The sequence below is a fragment of the Poecile atricapillus genome, chromosome 4 (genome assembly GCF_030490865.1).
Source record: "Poecile atricapillus isolate bPoeAtr1 chromosome 4, bPoeAtr1.hap1, whole genome shotgun sequence".
Classification (NCBI taxonomy): domain Eukaryota; kingdom Metazoa; phylum Chordata; class Aves; order Passeriformes; family Paridae; genus Poecile; species Poecile atricapillus.
Genome location: NC_081252.1, coordinates 15,411,227 through 15,438,148, shown reverse-complemented (window position 1 = coordinate 15,438,148; position 26,922 = coordinate 15,411,227). Strand labels below are relative to the sequence as shown.

Below are 26,922 nucleotides of genomic sequence, written 5' to 3'. Positions count from 1 at the left end.
CAGTGTTAGTTTATTTGTGAGGCCATAAAAGTCATTTAACAACCTGGTGAATCCCAGATAATTTCAGACCATATATTTCATGTATACAGGGAACATAAAATTGTAAAGAAAAGAAAACAGTTTCACTAATGTGTGATGTAAGTAACATCAAGTAGTGCTGTACAGAAAGGAAAACTGGTGTGGAGTCGAGGATAGCTATATCAGTGGAGGGCCCAGTTCACAGGGTCATGACAGAAGGCTTGGCAGGACTGTAGGAAGTCCCTGCTTCATCCCATTAGTGGGATTTTGCTGCCTCAGCTGTGCTGACTTGCATCCTTGTAGGGCCATGCTGCACACTGTATCAGGGGCTGATCTGGGCTGCAGTGGCAATTTTTTGTGGAATTAAACAGTGCTCTTTACTTTAAACTTGTATCAGTTGGAAAGTTGAACTCCCAGCAAAAGCCCCAAATTTCTGTATGGGCTTGGGCTGTGGGGAACCACTGGGAACTGTTGAGCTGCTCTTTGGTTGCCAGCCTGGTACAAGAGTAGTGATGCTTTGGCACATTCAGGTTGTGAAACCATGTGGGAATCTTTGATTGAAAGTGTTTCTGATCTGAATGCAGAGTTTGGAGGGGTTTCTCTGACAGACTCATGACCCTGCAAAACAGACTGTGATAAATGTATATGGAGTGTTGGATGCCAAGTGCCTCTCTTTTTGCAATGTTTACAGCAGTATCATCCAGATAAACCTCAGTAGTGCTAAGAAATCTGTGTTTATGTCAATCCATGGAACACATTTTATGTATCTCACCAGGATTAATATGTAGAAACACACTGTGTAACTGGTTTCAGTTGAAACCTTCACCAGATCCATCTGACTTCCCTCTTGGTAAACAGGAGAGAAGAGCAGAAGAAAGCACAGCTTTCTTGTTACTGTTTTGCCAAACTGGACAAATCAGAGGGCTGGGCAAACACCAACTGTAGGAAGTTCAAGAAGGGCAAATGCCAAATTCTGCATCTAGAATGGGCAACCTTGGGTGTACAGACAGACTGGGGAGTGAGAAGCTGGAGAGGGTCCTGGTCGATGGAAAGTTGAATGTGAGTCAGCAGTGCCCTGGGAACCAGGAGAGCCAACCCTGTCCTGGGGGGCATCAGGGACAGCAATGCCAGGTAGGCAAGGGAAGGGATTGTCCCACTCTGCTCTGCACTGGGGTGGCCTCACCTCGAGTGCTGGGGGCAGTTATGGGTGCCACAATATAAAACAGGCATTAAGCCATTAGAGAGGGTCCAAAGGGCCATGAGGACGGTGAAGGCCTTGAGGGGAAGTTGTATGAGGAGTGGCTGAGGTCACTTGGTTTGTCCAGCCTGGAGGAGACTGAGGGGAGACCTCATTGCAGTTTTAACTTCATCAGGAGGAGAAGCAGAGTGGCAGGCACTGATCTCTTCCCTCCAGTGAGCAGCAATGGAACCCAAAGAAATGGCATGCAGTTGTGTCAGGAGAGCTTTAGGTTGGATATTAAAAAAAGATTTTTCATCCAAAGGGTGGTTGGGCACTGGAACAGGTTCCCCAGAGAAGTGGTCACAGAACCAAGCCTGACAGAGTTCAAGAATCATTTGGACAAAGTTCTCAGGCACTTAGTGGGATTCTTGGGATGTCCTGTGCAGGGCCAGGAGTTGGACTACAGTGATCTTTGTGAGTCCCTTCCAACACAGGATACTCTGTGATTCTATGATTGCCTTTTGGTGATCACTTGTTTTACTTCAGGTTCCTTTTCTCTCTCTGTCTGATAGGCTTAGAAGATGTTGTAGCAATAATGATCCCTGAACCCAAAGGGAAAGAGATAGTGAGCCTCCTGGAGAGGAACATTACTGTGATGATGTACATAACCATCGGGACACGCAACCTGCAGAAGTACGTCAGCCGGACTTCGGTGGTGTTTGTCTCCATCTCCTTCATTGTGCTGATGATCATCTCCTTGGCATGGCTGGTCTTCTACTACATCCAGAGATTTCGCTACGCAAATGCCAGAGACAGAAATCAGGTGAGCAGGGCTGGAGTAACTGTGTTTCAAAAAAATCACCACGGGATTTATTGTAGAAGTAAAAGTTAAAGAAATTGCCCATGTGTAGTAAAAACAGAAAACCAAAAGAAAACCTAAGAAATTGAAAAGAATAGGAATAGAAAAATTACTGTGGCTGGGAAAAGCCAAGATTTTGTCAACAAACATGGGATTCAAGGAAAAAAATAAATTAATAGTGTATGTATACTATGGAGTTTTTTTCCTTATGCAAAACACAAAAAATAGACAAAGGTGATGTTTGTTTGTGAAAAATTTGTTTTGATATATACATATAGCCAAATGTCATAGCAATGTGTCTAACTAAGGAGCATTGAGATCAAAATGCTGGCTAAAACACCGTGAGGTATATATGTGTGAAGCAAGTGTTCATGATAAGTGAAGAAAGCAAAGGGAAAAAAGGTATTCTCACTTTAATGCTTCCTTAGAAGGGACTTGGGCTAGAAAGACAAGCATGTCCCTCTTCATTTGACAATGATCACTGAACAGCACTGTAGTGATAGCCACCAATGTTATTAAACTACTGCTATTGGTTTTGGCGTCCTGCCTAAACACCTTGAAAGAGATAAAAAGCCTATACAGCTGAAAAGAAGTCAGCACCAGTGGTTTTATAAAGCACTGTCCGTCTTTATAGTAGTTCAGCAGTGAATAATAATAGCAACAATAATAATAAATTTAATATTTTCTTGCCTGGATGCAACTATCTCAGCAGAACTGGGAAGCTGAAGCTTCTACATTTCATTCTAATGGTACAGTAGAAAATGTTATCAATACATGAAATCTGAAGAGATAAACATTTTACTGTAGGAAAAAAAAATGCACTGTAATGCAGAGAGGTTTCTGAACCCTCAATAAATTACTGTCAGGGCCAGGAGGGTTGCCATGCTTATTCTGCAGAAAAGATAAAACTCAGAGTATGAATAATCATCTTGTAGAGAAAAGTACTGCTTTTCTACAGATTGTGTAGAGTTACACACTCTGTAACAAACACTTGACGTGTAGGAATCCCTCACCTTCTCCCATTGAAATTCAGTCATCCTCTGAGATACAGAGCAGCTGCTCTGTGTTTACAAACAGAAAGAATATATTTTCCTTTTAAATATAGTCTGAAATTTTGGATAGCAAGAATGAGACTATCCCAGCTGGAATCTGAACATCATTGGCAGCAGATTCGTTGTGACTGCAACGGCTGTGATAATTTTTAGATGCTTTGTCTGCAAAAGCACATGCATGCCTAATTTGTTTGTGTGTGCTTTCAATCGACTAATTATACAGGCAGCTTAGCAATGTAAATAGACATACATAAACATGAAACTCAGCAAAATAAGAAGCTCATTCAGGTGATATGTTATAGTTTGAAACCGATGTGTTTATATGTTCAAACATATATCCTTTTCAGTATTTTCTTTCCAAAGTTTGAAGGAGACCAACATGTACACAAGCAGTTGCCCTATGGAGGGGTTTTAATAATTTGGTTATTATACTAGTTCTGTTCTTCAGAAGAATTAGAAAGCATGCCTCCTAAGTAATTACATATTATTAATTTTGGGGGAAAAACTGGACAATAATAAGGGGCAGCCTAGAAAGTCTTCATGCACTTTTCTTCTTACAGTTTTGTCTGACATCTAGTCTCTTTATTAGCTCTTTTCATATGAAAAATGGTAGCAATATACAAACAAAACTATGATTTGTGTTAATGGTTTGCTGCAGCTTTTTAGTTTTGTTTCTTTTAGTCCTGGCTATAGCATATAATGAAGTAGGTAGTTCAGAAGAGCTCAGCTTGCTCTTGCCCTTCCCATGAGTGTACTTCTCTGTTTTCCATCAAGTTCTGGATTTTTCTTTTTCCTTTGACACATCTTCTTGTAGCTCAAGGATGGGATCACAATAAAATCATAGTGTCCTTTTGTCAAGCCTCATAAACACTTTTGTTTAGTCCTTCTCTATCTGGTGATTCTCCTTTCCAGGTCTGCTTCCCTTCTTTCTGGGTGTAAGTTTCTGAGCAAGCAGGAAATCCAAAACTAACTGATTTAGTTATCCATCAAGAAAGTAATGAATCCGGCTATTGAGAGAGGGAGCTAGAAAGACTGAAAACTCTTCTGGAATAATTTCATGTGACTGCACAGTGAAATGAAACCTGGACATAATCCATCTACATCTTCAGCCACCACTCTTCCTCATCACATATGCAAAATCTAAGTTTACATGCCAGAAGGAAGACACAGCTTACTCCACTTAGGTGCCTGATTTTGATGAGTGGAGAACCAGGATTTCAAAGATTCTTCCTGAATGCCAAGTTCATCCCAACTTGGCTGGGAATTAATGTAGTAGAGCACAGAATTATCTTCTACTATGAGCTTGTGCACCTATAGCCAGGGTGTCAGCTACAAACATAGTGAGGTATCAATTTTTATTTTAATACATTTAATTTTTAAGAGTACCTCTTCAAATTAGATAGACAAACAACTGTACTTTACGTATGGAAGTAGAAGATAGGTAGTAATATTCACATGATTGAACCCCTTTTTTCCCACCTAACAAGATGTCCAGGAAGTCACCTGATTGCCCTGATAATGAATCCTTTTGATATGAGGAGGATAAATTTGTATAAGAAAATCTGTTTCCTCAGCAGCTTTTTCCTGGAGGTCTCCTAAGGATCAGAGAGTTGAGAGAGTTTGTAAAAGGCTGTGGAAAATGTTTAAATCAAGAAACATGATATTGCAGAGCTAATTAGAAGCAGTTTTGAATGACATGACAAGTTCCAGAGGTATTTCCACAAAGTATGACCTGATGTTACAGCCCTGTAACAGCCAGATTTAACAACAGACTTAAAAACAACAACAGCAACAACAAACCAACCCTGTCAGTGTGTCAGATTTCCTATTTCACCGGTAATAATAGAGTTCTCTTTGTATTGTTTATGACATGGGAAAATGAAGAGGGGGTAATGTTCCTGTGCCAGACTTGTTTACCACATTTCTTCCATGTCCCTTCTTCCCATTGGCTTCTTGTTCAGAGGAAATTTTCTACAAAGTCATTTTGAAACTGGTTGGTCTCCTTAAGTTTTGCAGAATAGTGAAAGCCAAAGCAAGTAGAGATTGCACTGGAGTTGAGGAGGATCTTGCATGTCCTGGGTTAATCTTTAGCATGTGACTGTCAGCATGTGGAGCATTTATCTGAGAAGGAAGACTGGTGGCTGTGGCTTGGAATGAGAGTTTTGGCCCACTGAATAGGGATGTCAATCTTTGAAGCAATTTGGGAAGATGTTTCCCATGGTGGAGTCTGCAAACTTTGTCTGTGGATAGATGTGTCCGATACCTCATGTTGGTGATGTGTCTCATTCTGAACAATGCAAAATGAGATCTCCTTGCAAAGGTGGTCGTTTAGTAAGGCCATTAAGAGAGAAGCACTTACTGTAACTTCTCTTCCACAGCATTTACACTCATTTACTTTCTCAGAAACACATAAATGGTGCTTTCCATGGATCAGTCCTTCCTTTTTAATGTGCATTGCCATCTCCTCTAGACCTCTGCATCTGATATGCTTAACTCCTTCCAGTCCAGAATGTTACAACCTTGCTAATGAGATTATGAGATTTATGGCTGGAAACCTCTAAGCCTCACTTTAAACCCTTAAACTGCTCTCATGCCTCTTATCTTTTAGGAAAAATCATTGGTTATTGATAGTATGCCTTGCATTCAAGTGGGAGAATCCTTTGAAAGTATGACTTTTCAAAAACTAAATTACTCTCATTTACATGTATGTTATGAACTTATCTGTTTATGATAGATAAGAGAAAGAAAACATGAAAGCAAGCAGATCAAAGATGTACATGAGTTTTTAATCTTGTCCTTTCCCCTTCAAGAACGTATAAAATAGAACTGAGACATTTCATTCATTAAAGAAATACTAATGATAAAAAAGGATCACAAGCACTTTCTGAAGCATGACATAATGGCTCTTGTCTTGCTGTATGTTATCAGTCTGTCTTTGATTTACATTAAAGAACCAAACAGCTAACAAGAAATGTTTCCAACTCTCATTTGATTCTTTTATTTGAGGGAGACTGTGAGAAAAATGGACCACAGAAAGAGATGTTTTATAGCTACAAGATAATCCTTCACATTAAATAATTAAGTTGCTGGAAAGCTCATATGTAAATCTCCTGATAGCCAAGATTGTTTAGACCTCTTTAGCCAGATGTGAAATTGCACTCTGCTTTCAACATTGCAGGTATTTTGTCAGCCTTTCCAATCCAATAAGCTTGCTCTCTAAATTTAATCCAGTGATTTTAATTGAATCTGAAGACTAAAGTGGTAATTTGTCTAAAAGGTGGTAATTTACTAGTCATATCTGTGTGGTGATTAGGTCAGTTTATAAACTACCTCAAGCTTCCATCTGTTTTTAGCCTCATGCTCTCACCCCCTCCAGCTGGAAACCTTCCTGCTGACAGGCCCCTCTGAACTCTGGCACAGGACTTTCCCATCTCAGAAAGTTCAATGTCTTCTGAGACACCAAAGGCCCTAAGTTCTCTCTAACAACACATGGCTGGAAATGTGGCTGGGGAGAGGAGGTGAAAGGAAGAGTTCAACTCATTTATTACTGGCAAATTGGAACATGCTATATCATAAACTGTTATAAAGAAGACATTGGAGTGGACATTGCTGCATGAAACCATGTGTGAGGCATAGAACAAATGGCAAGTGCACAAACGAGGGTCACCAGAATGACCTGGGAGCAAAAGCACATGGCATCTGAGGAGGGGTGAAGGGAGCATACTAAGCTGAGTGGGGAGCGGAGGAGGAGGAAGGGCTCTACTTCCAGCTGCAAAAAGGGTGGTCAGAGAGGAGTCAGAATCAGCCTCTTCCTGGAAGTGCACAGGGTAGTGGTCACAAATTACCAGCAAGGGAAATTCCATTAATATGTTTAGAGAAGAAAAAAGACTGAGATTGGTTAAGCACTAGTACAAATTTTCCACAGAGGTTGTGAAATCTCATTTCCTGGAGATATTTAAAACTTGACTAACACAGCTCTGACTTTGAAGTTGACCCTGCCTTGAGCAGGGGGTGGGAGTACATGACCTCCCAAAGACTTCCAGCCTGTGAGCCGTTCTCCAGACTGCCTTGTTGCTGGATTAGCACAAGTGAGCAGCCAAGTCCTTGGAGCACTGATACAGGAACAAGCTCCGTGGCACAGGGTGCTGAGCAGTGATTGTGTGAACTGCCCCACAGTGTTCCCATCCTCTTGCAAGGAGTGGACATGTCCGTGTTCAGTGTCTGAGGACAGGGTGTTTTGTGTCAGGCTGTTATTACATACTTTAATCCTGGTGGCTGTGACCCTGCCAGCACGGTAACAGTGTTTTGGAAATATGGGAGAACAGTCAGAAACGTCACATGGTAATCACTTTATGGTCCACTGGAGGGAATGATAGAAAGGCAAAGAATGAGCAAATGGTTATGTATGAACAGGATGTTACTACAGGACTAGATAGTGCTTTACCTGTAAGAAAATGCAGATGCTTCCACCTCATTTTGATAAAGTAGGCAGCTCTGTATTGCAGGAACAAAGACAGGAGAGATTATTCAGAGTTTTTGTGGTTAAAATTAAGAGGTCAATTAACTTTCAGAGGTTGTATCCTACAGAAGATCATGAACTAGTTGTGGAACAATGTAAGAATAAAGTTCAGCATTCACTCTGCTAACTGCCCAGTATTTTTTTTTTTTTTAAGTGTCATTAAAAAAAGAGAGGGAAGAAGTAGGATATCCGAATAATGCACTTGTTACCTACATTGGTATGCACTGCTGCTGTATACCACACCTACTGTGCCCTTATTGTGAACTATTATGTTTACATTTGTACACTATCCTGTTCCATGTACTTAAAATTATTAAGAAGCTTAGAGAGAAAAAGTTTTGATTTCTGCATGAAGAGATGCTCTTTGCTTAAGAGCAAATTTTGTATTGCAGCGCCGGCTTGGAGATGCTGCGAAGAAAGCAATCAGCAAGCTGCAAGTCAGGACGATCAGGAAAGGTGATAAGGTAATTTTTCAAAATGCTCGTTACTAAATGAAACTCTGTGCTAAGGATTCCTTCAGACCTCTGGGTCGATGAGGCAGAAAAGAAATGCCAATTGCTTATTTAACTACTGTGATTGTTCTTCAGATGGGGGAGGAGTGCTGGTAAGCAAGTTACGGATGGAATCAAGTGGGGAGAGAGGGTGATTTGGTTAAAGATGCAGAAAATTCTGAAAGTTAAAACATGCTAATTAAATATGCATGCTTCACAGTGCAAGTTTCCAGCTGGAAAAATGTAAGAAAATCCGACTTGCTAGTTTTGAAATGTGTTACTGGATTTGCAATCTGCTTCAGTGACTGTTTTACTTTGTCACATAGGCTCTTATATGAAGAGATTAGCTAACAAAATAAAAAATGAATATGATGAATATTCTCTTTCCTGTAGGAGACTGAGCCAGACTTTGATAACTGTGCTGTTTGTATCGAAGGCTACAAGCCCAATGATGTTGTCAGGATATTGCCTTGCAGGTAAATTGAAGGTGCTTTTAGCTCTAATAGTCTCTACTTCAAGACAGTCTCTGCTCTCAGTTTCACACTGGTGAGATTACCTGAGAACTTGGGGAGGGAAGGGTGAGTTTATTATTTTGGCCTATGCAAAATCGGTTAGTAAAGATATCTGAAATGCGTCTTTATTCAACTTGAAGTGAAACTATTGTTGATGGTGGTGAGACCCTGAGAGTCTAGTATGGTAGTCAGAAATTTTGTCTGACCTGGGCCTATATCAAAGTCTTCAGTAGGATTTTTAAACTAAAGTTTTGATTCATCTGTTTTCCTCACTGTTTTTAATTAGAATAAATGCCTTAGGAGAATTTGCCTCAGACTTGAAGGTGAGCCCTGGCCACAGCAGCCAGGGATAGAACAGGCTCCTGCTCCCCCTTGAGCTACTTCTTTTGTTGTCCTGGGCCTGAGAAAAGGATGACTTTTGTCAAGAAAAATCCCCATGTGAAGATGCCCTGTGCAGGACATCCACCCACAGTGATGTGACATAGGAGTGCAGCCTCTTCCCACCCCTAACAACTGTGTTCATATTTGTGATATTGTATTGTCATTTCTGAAGTGTTACCTAATGGAGAATTTCTCTAAGGAAATCAATTTCTTAGGAAATTTCTTAGGATCAGTTACCCCTAGGAGAGCAACAGCAAGTGTTTGATTTCCCTAGAAATACAGATCTGAAGTGCTGTACACATAGAGATTTTATTTTTTTCAATAGAACATCTTTCTTCTGAGTCATGTTCACTGGCTTGAGAAACCAATATACTTGTTTATTTTTCTGCTGTGTTGTACCCTAGTAGATATTTGAATGATACAATCTGTCCATTTCTGTTAGTTCGTATGATTCATTAAATCTGTTTACTGCCATCACTAAATGGCTAACACAAAGCAACAGATTAATCATAAATTTGACCTACTGTAAGTCCCCTACAATGACAAATTACATGTGACTTTTTTTTTTTTTCTACAAGCAGACACAAACACATCACTTCATGAAGCAGAAATACAGAAAAATGAGAAATTCCCAGAAAATGTAGACCTTAGTTTGGCATTAAACCTGTTTGCATGGAAGTAGAATAAGGCTTGGAAATTTTGCATGATACGGGCAGGCAGTTTTTATAGGCAGATATACAACAGCTTAAATATATGTCTAAGCTTTAGCTTTCACTTGTGTCCCACCTGATAATCCAATGAGCCTTTGTCATCTACAGTGTTGTATCAAGCAGAGTGAATAGAAAACACAGAATTAACAGGTGGTATTTAGTTCTTGGATGACTTAGAAGGTCACCCAGAAAATTATTCATGCTAAAAGGGTAGCAGTAGCAGAACTGTCTTGTAAAATACCCACAGTTTGATCCTTAGCAGTTTGGAATTATAAAAACTCAAAGATCTTTCTCAAGCAGCTATTTCACCAACCCTGGCTTTCCCACTATACAAACTGTGAGGGTAATGTTTTACATACTTGCAGGGGTTTGAACTTCTGAAACATGAAATGGTATTCATGATTCTTTCTGTTATTCTCAATCTCATCTCCTCATCCAAATCAAAAAAGAAAGTGGATTAATTTCTGTTTCTGTGAAGTGAATAGGAGTCTGTTATATCTTGATAAAGACCTAGAGACTGTAGTTTTCTTGCTCTGGCATCCTCAGTTAAGCTGTGTTTCTAACATGTGAACCTCCAGTATAGCAGTGGATGAGCTCTGAAGTCAAATAGACACATGTTTACTAGGACTTGGGCTGTTTTCCCAAATGTCCTCTCTTTTCTGTTGGCACTGGGATAGCTGTTTTTATGTACTCTGGAAAGTACTACTCTGGAAAGCTAAAGGAGAATTCCAAGTGAACTTGTGCTTCTTACTCTCTGTCTTCATCAGGCAGCTCCCACAACTGACTGTAGTAATAAACTTCACTCTACAGAGTTTATTAAATAAATAAGGAATGACACTTGGTAAAAATAAAAAGCATTGACTTGCAGCTGGTTTTATGTTTAATGGAAGCAAACATCTCTGAAGTTGTCTTTAAGGGCACTGAGACAAGATTAAATGTAACCAAGTGCATTGTTCCCAGAGTGACATCTCTTGTCACAGCCCTATTTCACTCTGCTTGTCCTCAATCTCCAGCTTTAAAATACCATTGTCTTTTCTGCTATTGCTTTGGAGAAGTTATTGGTCCTGCTGCTCCCAATGTCTGCATTTTACTAAGCTTTTACTAACTTTACTAAACTTCTATAGAGAGGCAAGACATTTCTTTCAACCTTATCTCTGCTGGGTGCCTCATAAGCTCTTTTTTTTGCTGTTTCATTTTTTTCACCAATAAACACATTCTCTGACTTCATTCCAGCTCATTCTTTTCCCCTGAACCTTCACTTCATGAACAACAGTGATTTCACAGAGTTTTCACTCCTACTTTCTCATTTTATTAGCTTCCTGTGAAAATTATTGCATCACACACATACCTCCCTTTGATTCCTTCCTCTCACCCTCATAATCATCTTCTTTTGTCCTCCTCAGAAGTAAATAATACTGTACATGCAACCCCCAAAATCTCAAACCTTCTTATTGGATACTACAGTGCTACTAAGTCTCTTACAAAAATTCTAAATCCCTTTCTTCAGATCTATCTCTAATCCAGGCAACTGATGCTCTTATTTAGGGTTATCAGGGATTTACCTCTCTTACTGTATAGGTGAGACTAAGAGTGGAAGGTGGGAGGAGAACCATTTTCCTTAATCTGGAAAAAAAGCCTCTCAAAATTGTTGGCAAGCTGAATGCTTTACAATAGTTGTACTATAATAATTATTGTTATTGTTGTTATTATTATTATACTTTTAGGCTGAGTGCAACATGATTTTTTTTTTCTGGTATTATCTTGGCTGAAATTGCATCTTTAAGGAAAACAAATACATTTCAAACGAAAGCAATGTCTAGTTTAAAAACGTGAAGTGCTATTTAGATAATAGTAAATGGAATGCTCTGGGACTTTGAGGTTCTTTTGCTTTGTGCTCTGTGAGCTTTGCACAGCCATGTGCAGCCACAGAAGAGTACAGGAGGGATCCCAGGAGGCCACCACCATCAGGGTGGTGGACAGCACAGGGGCACTGGCATGCATGTGTTGTTCTTGGCAGCTTTTTCCAACACAATGCACTCTCCTGGGATGAAGACTGCAAATTCCCCTGACAATTTATTGCAGTGCTTCATTACCTTGACTGTTGCAAAGCCTTTCTTATTGTGTAACCTGGATCTCGCTGCTGTTTAAACAACATCATTGTGCTTCTTATCCCTGGGAGAGGTGGAGAATGGTTGTTTCCTTTCCCTTATGAAAACTTTTTCATATGAGGCTGTGACAACATCTCGCCTTCCTCTCTGTTGACTAATCAGTTGCAGTTCTTTTGAGAAACTTTTCAACCCTTCCAAATCAACCTATTTTTGCGATGAATGTGGTTGCACACAACAAGGAAGAAACCTGTATTTTTATCTAGCTTTGACTTTGATTGTCAAAGCCATGTCCTGAGCCTGAGCTTGAAACATCTCTTATTGTCTCCCTGTATGGGTCATTAATTCTGAAATCATCCATGATGGCTCTATCCTCTCCTTCCATTTAAAACTTGCATTAGTCAGAATTGCAAAGGGAGTTTTTCTTGCAGTTGAACTTTTTACATCTTTGCCTTACCATGTGACAGTGAAATATTGCAGTTGCTCTCATCTTGCTTTATGCTGACCCTTTTTTTGCTCAAATTTGGAACATAAATCAATTGACAATTTGTTGAATACCATAAGCATGTACATAGTGCTGTACCTAATAAACTTGCAAATACAAATCTGCAAAGCCTGCCACCTTGCTTTTCTGCACAAATGTCTACATGCTCAAACCATATTATAAGAACTCCAGTTGTATAATGCAGTACAAAAATTTTAAAAGGCAAATCTTTGTCTGAATTTCAGTAGCATTCCATTATTCAGTGGATTTCTGTTAAATAATCAAGTTCCTCCTGTAGTACATATTAAATCTGAAATTAATGAAGTCATAACACCCTGTGCTAAATTAGTATTGAGAAGTGTAAAGTGACAAGATCTGTCATGTATTTAAATTACTTGGCATTGTTAGGATTTATTTTAGAATATTGTTTTTGAAGCCAACTTTAGGAACACTGAACTTCATATTTTAAAGTCTTTAAGGCATGAAAGTGATCCAAGCTTTTGATGATGAACAAATACCATGAAATTCTCTAATATGAACCCCAGTTTGACTGAGGCTTTCAAAGCTGAAAATTGAAAATGAAAGGGGATTTTCTGGTCTATGGTAAAATGTCTTGGTGGAAACTATGTATTTTTTATTGAAAAGAGATTTTGGAAACCTGTTTTGTTTTGTTTTCTGAGAGATTAACAAATATCTCAGGTTTTGTAAATGGACCGATGATTTTGGCACAAACGTGTTTCAGATGTATGTCAATAAACATACTTATGAATTTGATTATATAATTAAAGAAAACCAATCACTAAAATAATTTCATCATTATTTCATGTAGCAGAAAGGCAAGACATAAACTTCCAGTACCCTCTGAATTAACAAACTCAAGAAAATATGTTGGTTAAACTTTTAAATGTAAAATTACAGATGCCTAAGAACTGTATCTTTATGCTTTCACCTATTCAGAATGCTTGTCTAATGATATTCTGAATATGCCCCTCCTAAAAAAGAAGGAAGGAAATGTTGAGCAGGACAGAGATCAAAATCTCGTTCATTTGTTGTTGTCCATTAGGTCAGGTCTTGTTTGGAAGGACAGCAGTGAACTTTAGTAAAGTGTTGGCTTAAACTTCAAATATCACAATGCTTCATTTGATTAATCATGTTGACATACAGGATAAAATGAGGTTTGATACCCCAGCCAACTGATATAATTAGACTAGATCAAGCTTCCAAGAATATGTTTGCCCTTTCCCATAGTTGTATGAAGTGATACAAAGCGCAGGAATGCAGTAATTTGCTGGGTAGTGACACAATATATCTGTTGACCCATTCAGCTGAATAAGTGGCCGTTAAATATTTGGAGTTACTTTGGTACATTAGGTGACTGGCTTTCTCAGGGATTGCATTTCCTTGTAGAGACTGGTATGTGCCGTGCTTCATGCAGAGCCTTGGGATTATACAGGTGTTTGGGTGATTCAGGTCTAACAATAAATCCAGCACTGCCAAGCCCACCACTAAAGCATGTCCCCACATGCACACGTCTTAAATACCTCCAGATATCACTTCCCTGGGCAGCTGTTTCAATGCCTGACCACCCTTTGGGTGAAGAAATGTTTCCTAGTATTCCTAGTAACAGAATACACTCTCATATCTGCCAGTCAGGTAGACACACTAAAGATCTCCATAGTCATTATCAGTTTTTTAAAGGCAAAGCTAAATGAGAAACTTTCAGTTTCTCCACCTGATTAATGTCTAGGAAAAGTGGAAAAGCCCACCATCTACAGGGCTTAGGTAGCTGCTTAATGATTGCTTCAGAATCAGAACAGGATTAGCAACAATTCCTTCAGGGAATTGTGTAGGAGCTCTCTCTGATGGTCAGCTTCTAAAGACCAGGGAAGTCAGAGAGAATATTTTTAAAAGCATTGTACTGGGAGTTTTTCTGTTTAAATGAAAAGTATATTTTTCTTTTTTTTTTTCTAATTCAGTTTTTATGTCTCTATCCTGAAAAATACTAGACCCTCAATGGCTTCACATTTAAATTATGTATAACCAGGTTTGTCTCTAGAGCTATTAAGAAAAACTAACATGATTTTTACCTTTACCAGCAAGCATCTTTTGTTTACTGACAACTTTTAACATTTAAAGAATACGGGGTTTTCTATTGTTTTTGTATATTTTCCCTAGGTCTCTAAATATGTAGTCTTCTATTTCAAATACATTGAAATGTGCACATGTTCGAGTTACTGCAGGAATCATTTTAGCCTTGTGTGCATAGGTCTTAGTTTTGCAGTCCTCGCAGAGGTCACAAACTGCACCAGTTGAAATACACTCACTTAAAGGAATTCAGAATAATCTGGTACTAAGTGGTAAATTGTGCTGTGGTGCATTTGAATTAAGATATCCTGGTTTTCATTGCAGGCATCTTTTCCACAAGTCCTGTGTAGACCCCTGGCTGCTAGATCATCGTACCTGCCCGATGTGTAAAATGAATATTCTAAAAGCTCTAGGGATACCGGTAAGCATTTTGCAGACCAGCCCATCAGGGCAGAAGAGAAATACCAGCCACATGAGTATATTGTTAGCCTTTGCCTGTTTGTTCCCATCTTACTATTTTTGCCACATTATTGAATAATTAATTGATTTGTTAAGGGAAGTACAATTGGAAATGTCTGACTCTACCTCTGTCCTGCACCTCACTCGTATTAGCAAGGAAGAGCATGTACATGAGGGTAGGTTGGGTTTTGGGATTTGTGTGTCTGTGGCTGCCACCTTGGTGGAGCAGAAGATTGTTCACTGGTGTTTTGGTGGATTTATAGAATCTTTCACATAGCTTTCAGGACCAGATTTATTTTTTTAATCATGCCCTCGGTTCAAATCTGAAAGCAGAAGATCTGCAAATAAAATTTTCTCTGCTATACTCGTCAAGGACATCTAATTGCTTCTGCGGAAACAAGACCTTTTTCCTTTTTCTGTCAGATTTCTCTTAAAGTCTATCTGAAGCAAGATCTGTACTCCTAATTCTAATTAAGGGCCATTTCTCCCAGTTACTAAGCATGTGGTGGAGCACATGACATACAATAAATTGTTAAGCTGTTTGTTATCTGGAACATTCAAATGTAGTTAGAAACTGCCAAAGTAATTGGCAGTTTCTAACCACATTTAAAATCTTTCTAAGTCGCATGTTTACATTCAGATAGTGTATGTCGTGTCTGTCATACAGTTTCCCAACTGGAGCTATCACAGAGCTCAGAGGCTTCACCAGGAGGGAGTGAGTCACTCTCCCCCAGTGTGCAAGGTTTGTGAAGTTCAATACTGAAACACCTCCAGTTGATGCATTAAGAGGTGCTGTAAATAGCCCCCTGAGTTTCAGTCAGTGATGCACCAGTTCACATTTGAAAGAACTATATAAAGTAAAACAGCTCACATGAACATACTGGGGAGCTGGTACAGCCATTCTCAGAGAGGTCGGCTTTATGGAGACTAGGAAGTAGGTTGCAGGCATATATGTTAATAAACCTAATATAATCCAAACTGAAAACATGCAAAGCGGAAAAAGAAGCAGGGCATTGTAGCTAGGGTAATGCATCAAAACAGTTTTGCTACTTTTTCTACTAGACATGTATATTGTCTTTAGTATATTGAGAGGTGATGCAAGTGTTAATCAGTGCTTGAGATGAAAAGCCAGAATGAAGGCTAGCTCTGCCATTCAGCATCTCTGCACCTAGGCTTAAATACAGAAATATTTTCCCAGGTTCCATTTCAGCTCACAGGCCTGCCATGAGCAGTTACACAGGGTTACACCTCTTCTCCCTACCCAGTGTATTGTTCCATGGCCTCCCAGTGCATCTGACAGCGCCATACCACTTCTGCTCTCACACTGGCCCATTCATATTTTTGTCCAAGCACTTCATTAATGTGCTCTTTGTCCAGCTTCATAATCAGAGGATATAGGCAAACCAGACCAATGCTTTCTTGAGGCCTGCAGTGAGACATTAAAGGCTTCCAAGAAGCCTAATGCTGTTAGAATTTACATCCAGAACATGGCTCTTACTGGCTTCACTGGCTGCTGTTGAAGGCTAAGCATGTCCACAGGCTGTTTGAGGCTGGGCACAGCTAGTGGAACGAAAAACATACCCAGAGGCCATGTATAAAAGTTTTAGTTTGCATGGCTGGATTTCACTGCCTATGAACAGCTCCATAGTGGCAGGTGTAGAGTACCTAATTGCCAGGAATAATTGAAGCACCATTCAATTTCCTCAACCATTGTTTCCCTTCTCATAGCTCCCTTTCCTCTCTGTACAGCACAGCAGAGCAAGGATCCATTCTGCTCTCCTCACTGAGAGCTTTCTGTGTATTTCTGTGGAAATAATTGTACCGGACATGGAATTAAAGATGCTGGTGTAACCTACATGAATAACTGGTTCAAATTAAGATTTCCAAATCAGCTTTAGCGTTGGTCTGTCTTAACACTAAAAATAAAGGACTGGGATGTTAATGTTCCACTAGCAAAGTTTTTTTAGGGGATTTTATTGTATGAATTTCTGTAAAAATTTCCTGTAGGTTGTTTCAAGACAACAAGCTGAAAACAGCCCTCTTCATCTCTTGGAGGAAGCATATTGGCATACTTGGATTATTGCATATGTTCATGAAGGGAGAGCCTTATCCCTCAAAGTGACTTATATTAGGGACTGTTGTCCATGGGAAATTGGAGTAGATGGTAGCCCTTGTGTCAGGTTTCCTCTGGCTGACAGCAAAGGAAGTGAAGGTATAAGAGTGTCTAGTGGCTTGAGGGTTAAAAATTCCTATATTGCTATGAGTTGCTCCTATTCCTCTCCTTTTTCTACCTTCTCTTTGTAAAATACACCTCATCTCCTGCTTATTCCTTTCCTACCTTATGCTCTCTCCTGCTTATCCTCTGAGTAACCCCTCCTGCCTGACCTGTGTCCTTTTGAGCTCCTGCTCAGCTCAAGGACCTGTTTTCCACCTGCACAGAAATCATGCTGTCCTCGCCATTCTCACTGCCTAACACCAGCTGAGGGCAGCCCAGGGTGGACATCATTCTTAAGGTGTGCTTTCTGGTGCTCCCGTGAGCCAAAAAAGCCACCAGCACACATAAACTGGTATTTTTAGAGACTCATCACTTAGCCAGATGTCCATAGGCTGCTGTGGAAAAAGATGCTGCCCTCAAAGAACCTGTAAAGTTCTAGGGCCTCTCAGTGAGAGGTAGCAAACATTTCAAAATGTCATTCCCTAACCACATTCTTGAGTCTTGCTGAGCCCTCTTAGCTGAAATTTCCACAAACACCAAAAAAACCCTTAGGCAGGCATCAGCCTCTGATGGGAGACTTGGGTGCAAATTTGCCAAAGCCCTTTTGCAGGCTTTTACAATGGGAGGAATGATGGAATTTTACCACAGACAGGCTATGGGGGTTTTTCCTGCCAGTTGCAGTTTTGTCCTATGGTTATTATTTAAGACCTGGCTTGCATGTCTGTGGATATATTGTGCTTCATTTAGCAGGAAGACTTTGAATTTTCCAGGAAATGATTGGTTAAACCCCAAATACCTAAATGTTTTGATTCAATTCACAACTAAACTCCACATTTACTTTGTAATAGAGACTTAAAATATTATCTACCCTAAGCTCAGATTCTCCAGGCAGCCGTGAGGCACCAAAACTCCTGATGGATTTTCAACTCTTTGCTGGCAAAACCAGCTCAGACTACCTGCAATATTTGAAATGGATTACGAGTGTAGGTGTCTTTCACTTTCAAAGAGCTACATTGCTATTTGGGACAATCATATCATGTAAAATAGTTTCCCTCTGCTTCCCCCTTTTCTGAAAATGTCTGCTGTATATGCAGTCAGCTGCATTTTTAGCAGCAGATTGTATGACTTGAAGCTATTCACTAAGAGCCTTAGCCAAGCCCCCAGAAGTCAATACAAAGTTTTCCCCTGACTTCAGTGGAATTGTGCTCTCAAAGCACTTACAGGCAGGGCACAAGTGAAACCAATACAATTAAACTTAGCAACTGTATCTGGGTCACTCTGGCAGCCAAAGCTATAATGGTTTGGGTTTTTTTTTTCTGATTAGTATTTCGTATAATTAGTTTTATAGCATGCTGCTTAGTTTTGGGCATTTCTTTCAATTAAAATTATTCAGGAGTAAAGGGATTAATATTAACCTTAATATTAATATTAATCCCTTAATATTAAGGGATTAATATTAACATCTTTAACGTTTGGTTTGGCTTTCAATTATAATCCCCCTCTTTAAAAGGTTTAAAAGTTTGTGATAAAACCCCATTCTAGGAATAACTGGAATCAGAGCAAAGGACAGACAACTGATTCCCCAAATAATTTAAATAATTTTTCCTATAGGATAAAGGGAAAATAGGCCTCTTGTTTTTAATATGCACTTCCATCAAAGGTAAATTAAATTAAAAATAAAACTCTGAAAACATTGTTTCATAATAGCTAAGAGAGAGGGAAAGAGTGACAGATCTAAGAGATCATTTTGGATCCCTGTCCTACAGATAAGTGATTGGTACTTCTCTTGGAAAAGTACAGATTCAATGAGTTTCATTAACACCTGGTATAGTTGAATGTGCCTTTTTTATCCCAAAACTAAGGCATTCTTGCTGCTTGTGGATTAGACTGGAGCCAGACAACAACAATTCTAGTTTTCATTCCAAACTTCAGTTTGTGGATTCAAGACTGCTTAAACTGCCCATCTTTTTCATTAGGAACACTTGTGAAAAAATACTTAAGAGGTGACAACAATCAGGCAGGGAATGTGTGGAAAAAGAGAAAACATACTAAGTTCCTGATTCTGAAAAGAAAAAGTAAACATATGGTAACCTTCTGTGCTTGAATTTAAGGGGATTTCTCTTGTGCTTAAAATTAAATTTATCTTTAAGCCTTTGCTGTATCATATTTTGCTTAGTTTCTTCATGCCAGCTGTTTGAGATAGGCAGGTGGTGAGATTTTCCAAAGCACCTTGGCATGTAAGACAAGTAAGCATAGGAAAAAAATCAGATCCACCAAACAGAGTACACCTCCTCTGACACTGGCCATCTGAATGTTGGGTTTCCAGTCTTGCAGCTTAAGCCCTGTCTCTGCTTAGTGCTGAGAAGAGGGAAGGCAGAGGGAGCAATTCATTTCTAAGGCTAGGGGATGAATCACAGCAGAAATATCTCAAACCCCTGAAGTTAGAGGAAACCTAAGTGACTGATCCAGACTATCTGTCTGGTTCCTGGAGAGTAAAGATAAATGGAAACAAATTAACATTTCCTAACTTAACAAGTTGTCCACATATTGCAGGGCAGTCTTGCTATGTCTGTGTCACTGGTCTTGCTTCACATAGCAAGAAAGACTGTGAATCAAATAATGCTCTTCAGTTTCCCATTATTGTCTGTTTCTTTTTTTCATAATTGTATTTTGTTGGAAATATAGTATTAGTAAAGGAAATGATCTTTTGATCATTTAGAAATTTTTAATATAAACAGCTTTAGCTTCTAGTTTTGCATCTCACACATGGTTGCACCCACAGGCAGTTCTTATTGAACTCATATTCCTGTAATCTCGGATACTGGCTCTGTAAAATGTACATTTCAGGAAAAGATAATCATTCTCCTTCAGCTCCTGTCTCTGTTTACATTTGTGATCTGATTCAGCAATCTGCCTGTGTTGAGAAGATCATACCAATAAGTGAGTTACTTTTTTAATGTGCACATTCCCAAACTCTTTTAAAAGTATAAGAATGTTTAGCAATTTTAGGTGACACAGTCTAATACTCAATATTTCCACTGCCTACTTTGGGTCTCTCTTCCAACAGATTGTATCAAGTTTTAAGTTCATGACGACAAACTCTGTGTGTTTATCCATTATACATTGTCATTTTCAATGCTGAAATAAAGAAAAAAAGATCTGAAGAAGAGGTTTGTTTCAAGAGCAAATTGAAACTTTTTATCAGGTAGGAGCTCAATTTTCTCCTTTTTCTTCCCATTAGCCAAATGCAGATTGCATGGATGATATACCTCCAGACTTGGAAGCATCCATAGGAGGACCACCAACCAACCAGATCACAGGAGCCAGTGACATAACTGTGAACGAGAGTTCAGTGGCCCTGGACCCTCCAGCCCGGAGCATGGGAGTGCTACAAGTCATCCAAGACGCAGACTTCTTTCCCCAGGCTGTCGAGGGTAACTTCACAACAAGCAGTAAGTTCCAATTTCTGGCAAGATTTGCACTGAAATAGATGTCTAGAAACCCCAACCACAAACCCATCTCTAGTAAGCGGCCTTTGAGGGCTTATCACTGGAGCAGTGGCCTTACTTTATGCCCAGCAGGAATCTACAGGGTAAGTAAATTTAATTATCATGTGTTCTGCTGTACTGGACTGATGGTCAGAAGTCCTGTACTTGAAAGCCTGAGTGCAGTTAAACAACACTGATGATTTGTCCAAAAACAAAAGAGAATTTTACGTATTTTTAGTGTCTTTAGTTTTCACTTGTGTAAGGTGTGTAAGCAGTACCATTTGAAAAAGTAATGCTCAAAATGTCTGCATGTCCTTCTGTTCCTAAAAATTACATTCTCTGTTGAAAATCTGCTTCTGACAGTTTAAAAAGAATGTTGTCAGCTGTTTTGAGTGAGGACTGTGCTAGTCTAAAATTCTCATTTTTAGGTAAAATAGCAGGTTAGTAGAAAATACCTATCTGTTTGATACCAGTTGGTGTATTGACAACACTATTATAGAAAATCATCAGATAAACTTGAAGGGAGGTAGAAGAATGTGATAAAATACAGTGTATAGAGTGTATAGAGTTTGTGTAGGTTTTGGATAAAATATACGTTTTCAATGATTTCTAGGTACTGCTATGGGCCTGGGCATGAAAGAGAAGACTAGTAATAATATTATGTGTAAAAGGTAGGAGAGACATGATGGCAGTAAGATAAAATGATTTTATATTACTCTTACTCTGTGGAGAGACTTGATAATACCATTTTCTCTCATGTTGTAGCCAGTGTCATGGAAATGAAAATAACTTCTAGAAACACAGGACTTGTGACCTTAGATACAGGTGACCCAGAAATGGATTTTTTACATTCTGTTTTGTGGATTTGAGGTTTCAGGTTTGGTCCTTCTATGGTCTAAATTCTGGATCCAGCAAGGGGTGAGCAGCAAGGTTATAATCCCAGCCATCTTCCATGGCCAGCTTGCCAGCTGGGGGAATTCAGTTTTGTCAAGTCTCCTTGAGTGCTGGCAAGAGCTGTTCAGAACACTATGGGATTTTATTCCTCCCAATCATTGTTTCTAAATGCATTTAAGGCTGATTTAAGAAACAAAAGAAAGATGGCACCACAGTGTAGTAAAGACTAGGCTAAATGCTGGTCTCTGCTCTGTCCTTTATCACTCCAGAAGCAAGTAGATCCTCTCATGGATAATGGTCCTCGCTCTGCAGTTCTCTGTAACATCCACACTCTAAAGACTGGGAAGGAGGACTGTGGGGTGCCCCTTATGCAGACAGCTGCACGACACATGCTGGGAAAAGCCAGCAGTCTGGTCCAAAGTCCAGCACAAGGGGCAGTCTGTGCTTTTCATCCCAGGATCTTGTCAGGCTGAGAAGCAGCTCTTCTGGTTTCTCACCATGGGTAACAATGGTGTTGAGGCTGCCAGGGAGCACAAGAGCTCAGTAACTCTCCAGGAACTCTCTTCTCTCCAGATTTGTTTCAAGAGTTTGCAGAAGGAACAAATGCATTTTTAATTCCTTTTCCAAGTTGCCAGCTGTCATGGAGTGGCTTTACCTTTAAGATAGTTTTGAGAGCTAAGGAAGTTGAAGCTGCTGGTGACTGATGGGAGTCTTTTCTCCTGACCAATTATCGGTCATTTCTAAGAACTGACAGCAGTTTTGACCACTGAAAAGTGAGATCAACCTGTGGACACCGCCTTAAGACCTAAGCCTGAGAATTTCTTTCTCTCTTTGTTTCCTGACTATGAAAGGTAACAGAGCTCCAGCTGGCCTCCCGTTCCCTGCCCAGCCCATGCAGCCCAGGCAGGGGCTGGGCTGGGCCTGCCACGGCTCCCGGCCAGGAGATGGGGCCTGCGGGGCTTGCCCCGGGCTCTGGCCAGGCCAGGCCGGTCCCTGGCTCGGCTGCAGTTTTTGCTGTGACTGAATTCACCAGAGACTGCCGAGTAAAGAAAGGAAAAAACAGCTCTTGACCTGCGGCAGGCTGAGACAGTGACCACACTCTCCAGAACAGCCATGAAGAATCTTCTATCGCAGACAGCTCCAGCTGCTGCTCCAGCAGAGATCACAGAACCATCTACAAAGCCTGGTCAAGATTTTAACTCATTCATTACCCAGATGAGACTTGCAGATTAATCCTTTTATCCAGAGAGAGAAAAAGAGAGTGATCAACATGTAAAGAGACTTTATAAACTATCAGAGACAGTAAAGAAAAGAATTAAGCTTCAGAAAAGGTAGAGAATAAGGAGATGCTTTATAAGCTGAAATATTTTTCTGTTAATCTCTATGGAGATGGACAATAGGGTCTTGAAAAAACTCCTTTAATTCATGACAGAGTATATAGGGAGGAATGGAGTGTTCAAAGTTTGGATTTTGAGCAAAAGGTGGAGTAATTGTGATACAGTGAGGTGCTGGAACAGATTGAGATAGAGTAATAGTTGAAGATTTGAGGCCTTGAGAGCCAATGAGAAAACTGTTTCCAGGGAAGCTCACAGAAACAGATGAAAAAAACTTTTGCCTTTGAATAACTCATCCTTAAAAATGACATCCCTAGACTCATTGACCCATAACACACCTCAGAGTGATGTGAAATGGGAGGAGTGAACTGATGACAAGATTTCTGGGCAGCTGGCATCAGAAAAATAGAAAGCTATAACAGAAATAGCTTTCTTGTGGAAAACTCCATAGATTAGCAGAAGAAGACTTCTGTTTCTCTACAAAGACTGATGAAAAGACTCTAGCAGGAATTGGGACTGTTTTAAACACCAAAGTTCCAAAGTTTTTGTCTCTATGTGAACAAGGGAATGGTGGGTAATAGGGGATAAAAAGGGTTTTCTGGAAGTTTATTCTGGTGTTCTTATTCTTGTAGTTTTTTAATAAACTTTCTTTATTCCTTTTTAAGTTTTAAGCCTGTTTTGCTCTTGCTCTAATCCATATCTCACAGCAAGAAATAAGTAATTTTTTAGTCACTGTTAGTCACCACGACACCAGCTAAGTTAAATAACTGAGTGAAAAGCTTGCTTAGAGCCAGCAGAATACTGCAAGGCCTATAAAGATGCTTGATTTTGCCTTGGTGCCCTTTGTTTTCCTCCTTACCCTCCATTTTCCCCCTTACCTTTGATAATATTGGACGATAGACCTGAAGATGGGACAATCCTGAGGGCTGACAGCAAAGCCCATAGACAAGGATCTTGCACCAAGACCGAGCACACAGACAGCAAACTAGACTGAGCATCAGGAGATCCTCATCACCTGAAGAGAGAATGGCCATGCCCAGGGAAGGACTGGGAAAAGGGTTTTTTCCTGGTTATATGAGACCAAGAGAAGAGAGCAGGGAGAGAAAACTGGCAGATGGCCGAACATCTGTGAAGGCTGTGAACCTCATGCTGTCAGAGGTGTGGGTGGGGAAGCAGGCCTTTCCAGTTGTTTTGAAAGGAAGGAAGGCCTGAGGAAAGCTCAAAGCACCTTGGGACCTTCCAAAAGCAGATGTATGCCTGCCTGTGCTATTGTTGTCACACAGTCACTCAGGGAAATCTGGTTTAATGCCTAGTTAGTTGCTGTCATTCATTCATCATTGAAGTGTAGACATAAATCTTCATCTGGACTTCTCATTTAAAGGGCAATGCAATACATGAATATTTGTCAGTGATGGATGTGCAAGTTTCCTTGCTGTCATCACCTCATCCAGCGTGATACATTTTATAGTAGTTCCCAGAAAAGCCACTTAGTCCCTTTTTGCAGCAGAGCTGCATTGGTTGGGAGTTAGGGGCTGTGTGACAGCTATAGTTGGTCTATAGCTGCACAGATAATTTGGCCATGGCAGACAACATAGCTCACTACAGAATTGAAGTAAACAAGTCCCCAGGTATGAAAGTGATAGGTTGAATTCAAGCTCGAACAAGGGGATCCCAGCCAATCCCTTTAAACCAGGGATGCACACAAATCATTGGTCGGTGAGCTGGGTGGTGCTAAGATGTTATCAAATCAAGTGTGTAAAAGTGGGAAATTTGAAAGCCCTATAAAAGGGGGCACTGGACAATAAAATTCAACTGTTCCTGCCTGAACCTAGTGTGTTCTTGTTGCTTGCCTGTCTCTGAAACTGTGACAGGGCTGATTTCCAGCAGTTATGGGAATTTGACTCTCTAGCTGCCTCATGTGAATTTGAAGGGTTCAGGCAGTCTGAACTTGCCATTGTGGGCAACCTGAAATCTTAAGGCAGTGAAAGGGGAACATCCAGGACCATATATATAGTTGTGGTATGAATCCAAATGCTAACTAAATCAGAGGGCAACTGTAGGCTAAATAACCGGGTCATAGCTGTCAGAGTAAATGGAACTTTATAGGCATTGTGTCTGTTTATTGTATTACTCATATCCAGAATGCCCAGTTACACAACTGCAGAGCTTGCTGAGCGTGCCCTTTCTGTGAACTAGCCTGCCTGGGAATCTGTAAGTGATGACACTGATTGCTCCTACGAATCTTTGCTGAAGTTGCTAGGTTCTGGCCTCTTTATATAGCATTACTAATGGGAGCATGCTCCAAGGCTGAATCTGTACAACAAGTTTTTTCACCCTTGTTATTGAATCTGTGCAGTCTCCAAGACTCCTGTGTGGCCTTGACATGGCCTCCTGCACCCAGCACCACAATACCTTGCATCCTCCCGTGTTCCTCACAAAGTTAAGTGGTCCAGGAGGTAAAGGACTTGCCACCTTCTTTCCACCCGCATCTGCAACACTTTTCACTTCATTGTTCTTACATTCTTTTTTGTCTGTTGATTAATCATTCTGGTGTTGTTGTCATGGTTTGGGTTTAATTTACCTTCTTGTGTTTCCAGTGACTGTGGGAGCCAGCAGACCTCCCACAGTGTGTCTGGAGGGAGGGTATTCCCAGAATACTGTTCACATTGGGTAAAATTCTGTCTCCATGGTGGCAAAACTCCTGCCTACTTCAGCGGGGCCAGATTTTAATTTCTGGAACTCAGCCGTGCATTTCTTCTTATTTCTGTTGTGTATGCTCAGCAGATATCTCACCTTCTCTCCCTCCCTTTTCCTCCCCGTGCTTCTGATATCTGTGGGAGCCTTGGAAATGTAGTAGAGCCTATGAACATGTAGATAGGACTAAGCCCTAGGGTTCCTTGCTAAACCAAGACTCTCCTGTTTAGTAGCACTGAGCACTGAAAAATGGACCAGCAGTTCACTCTCAGCTGCCTTTTAGCAAGATCCAAGACTTCAAGTCACTTGGGCATTTCCACTGCCCAAAGTCTGTTCAGTATTTAGTATTAATGAGTGCCCTCTGTGGCGGGATATTGTGTAGCATCCTGGGACAGCATGTCATAATACATTTCTGTAACAGGTTTCTGAAAAAGTATTGATGGAAAAAGTGAAAAACTGGAGTTTTGAAGAAAAATTATAAAGGGGAAGAGTAGATGGGGAAAAATAGTATGCAATACATAAGAGTTCATCTCAGCTGAGTTTACTGCTCTGACTTTTTCAGCTCTCCAGAGCATATGAAGGAAGACAACCTAAGGATCTTTTTCCACAATAGTGAATCATAGCAATCTGTGGTGCCTAATTTTTAGTAGTGAGTTATGCAAAATGCTAACATTTTTGGAAATCTCAGTGCAGGTGTGTGATGGTTTGGCATTAAAAAAAATAAGTAGAAAACATGGAAGTGAAGGCTTTGAGAGAGGCTGCTGGGAGTTTCTTCTCTGCTTGAGATCAAGCCAATAGCTAGCAGTTCTCAGAACTGACAACATTTTAGACTACAGAAAAGTAAGATCACTTTTGTGAGTACCACCTTTTAAACCTAAGCCTGGGAACTTCTGGTTCTCTTTGCTTCCAGCCTGGAAAGGTAACAGAACTCCGGCTGGCCCCCTTTTCCCCCCATAGCCTATCTGGCCTGAGAGAAGGGGGCTGAGCTGGACCCCCGCAGCTCCTGGGTGGGGGATGGAGACTGAGGGGCTTTTCCCAGCTCCAGGCGGGGCCGGGCTCTGCCAACATCTCGCCCCACGGCCCACACAGACAGCTCCAGGCCGAAAACCTTCAGCTGCTTTCCAGCACTGCCAAGCTGAAATCTGACACCATGAATACCTGCCACAGCTTGGTCCAGATTTTAACCCTTTCACTACACAGATGAGACCTGCAGATTTAATCCCTTTCCAGAGAGAGGAATGCGAGAGTGATCAACATGTAAAGAGACAACATGAAACATGAAGATCAGTAAGAGAAAAGAAGTTAAGCCTGAGATGAAAGAAGAATGAGGCGATGCTTTAATAAGCTGAAATATTCTTTTGGTTAGGCCATAGAGATGGACAATAATGTTCTGAATAAATCCTTTAATTCATGAAAAGAGTATTGGGGGGAACGAACTCTTC

At 40.3% G+C, this 26,922-nt stretch overlaps 1 protein-coding gene across 3 annotated transcripts in view; it reads left to right on the top strand.

Annotated features, from left to right (window-relative positions):
• RNF150 (ring finger protein 150) overlaps positions 1 to 26,922 on the top strand; it is a 125,254-nt gene that overhangs the window by 72,531 nt on the left and 25,801 nt on the right. Inside the window, exons 2-8 of one of the 3 annotated variants that reach the window (XM_058837906.1) lie at positions 1,771 to 2,021; positions 8,021 to 8,092; positions 8,513 to 8,595; positions 14,721 to 14,817; positions 20,312 to 20,522; positions 21,172 to 21,229; positions 22,304 to 23,328. In XM_058837906.1, coding sequence (XP_058693889.1) covers positions 1,771 to 2,021; positions 8,021 to 8,092; positions 8,513 to 8,595; positions 14,721 to 14,817; positions 20,312 to 20,522; positions 21,172 to 21,229; positions 22,304 to 22,307 — 776 coding nt within the window. In that variant the 3' untranslated portion in view covers positions 22,308 to 23,328. Of the gene's footprint in view, positions 1 to 1,770; positions 2,022 to 8,020; positions 8,093 to 8,512; positions 8,596 to 14,720; positions 14,818 to 20,311; positions 20,523 to 21,171; positions 21,230 to 21,721; positions 23,329 to 26,922 lie in introns of those variants that run through there. The other 2 variants (XM_058837907.1, XM_058837904.1) reach the window with 2 other exon arrangements.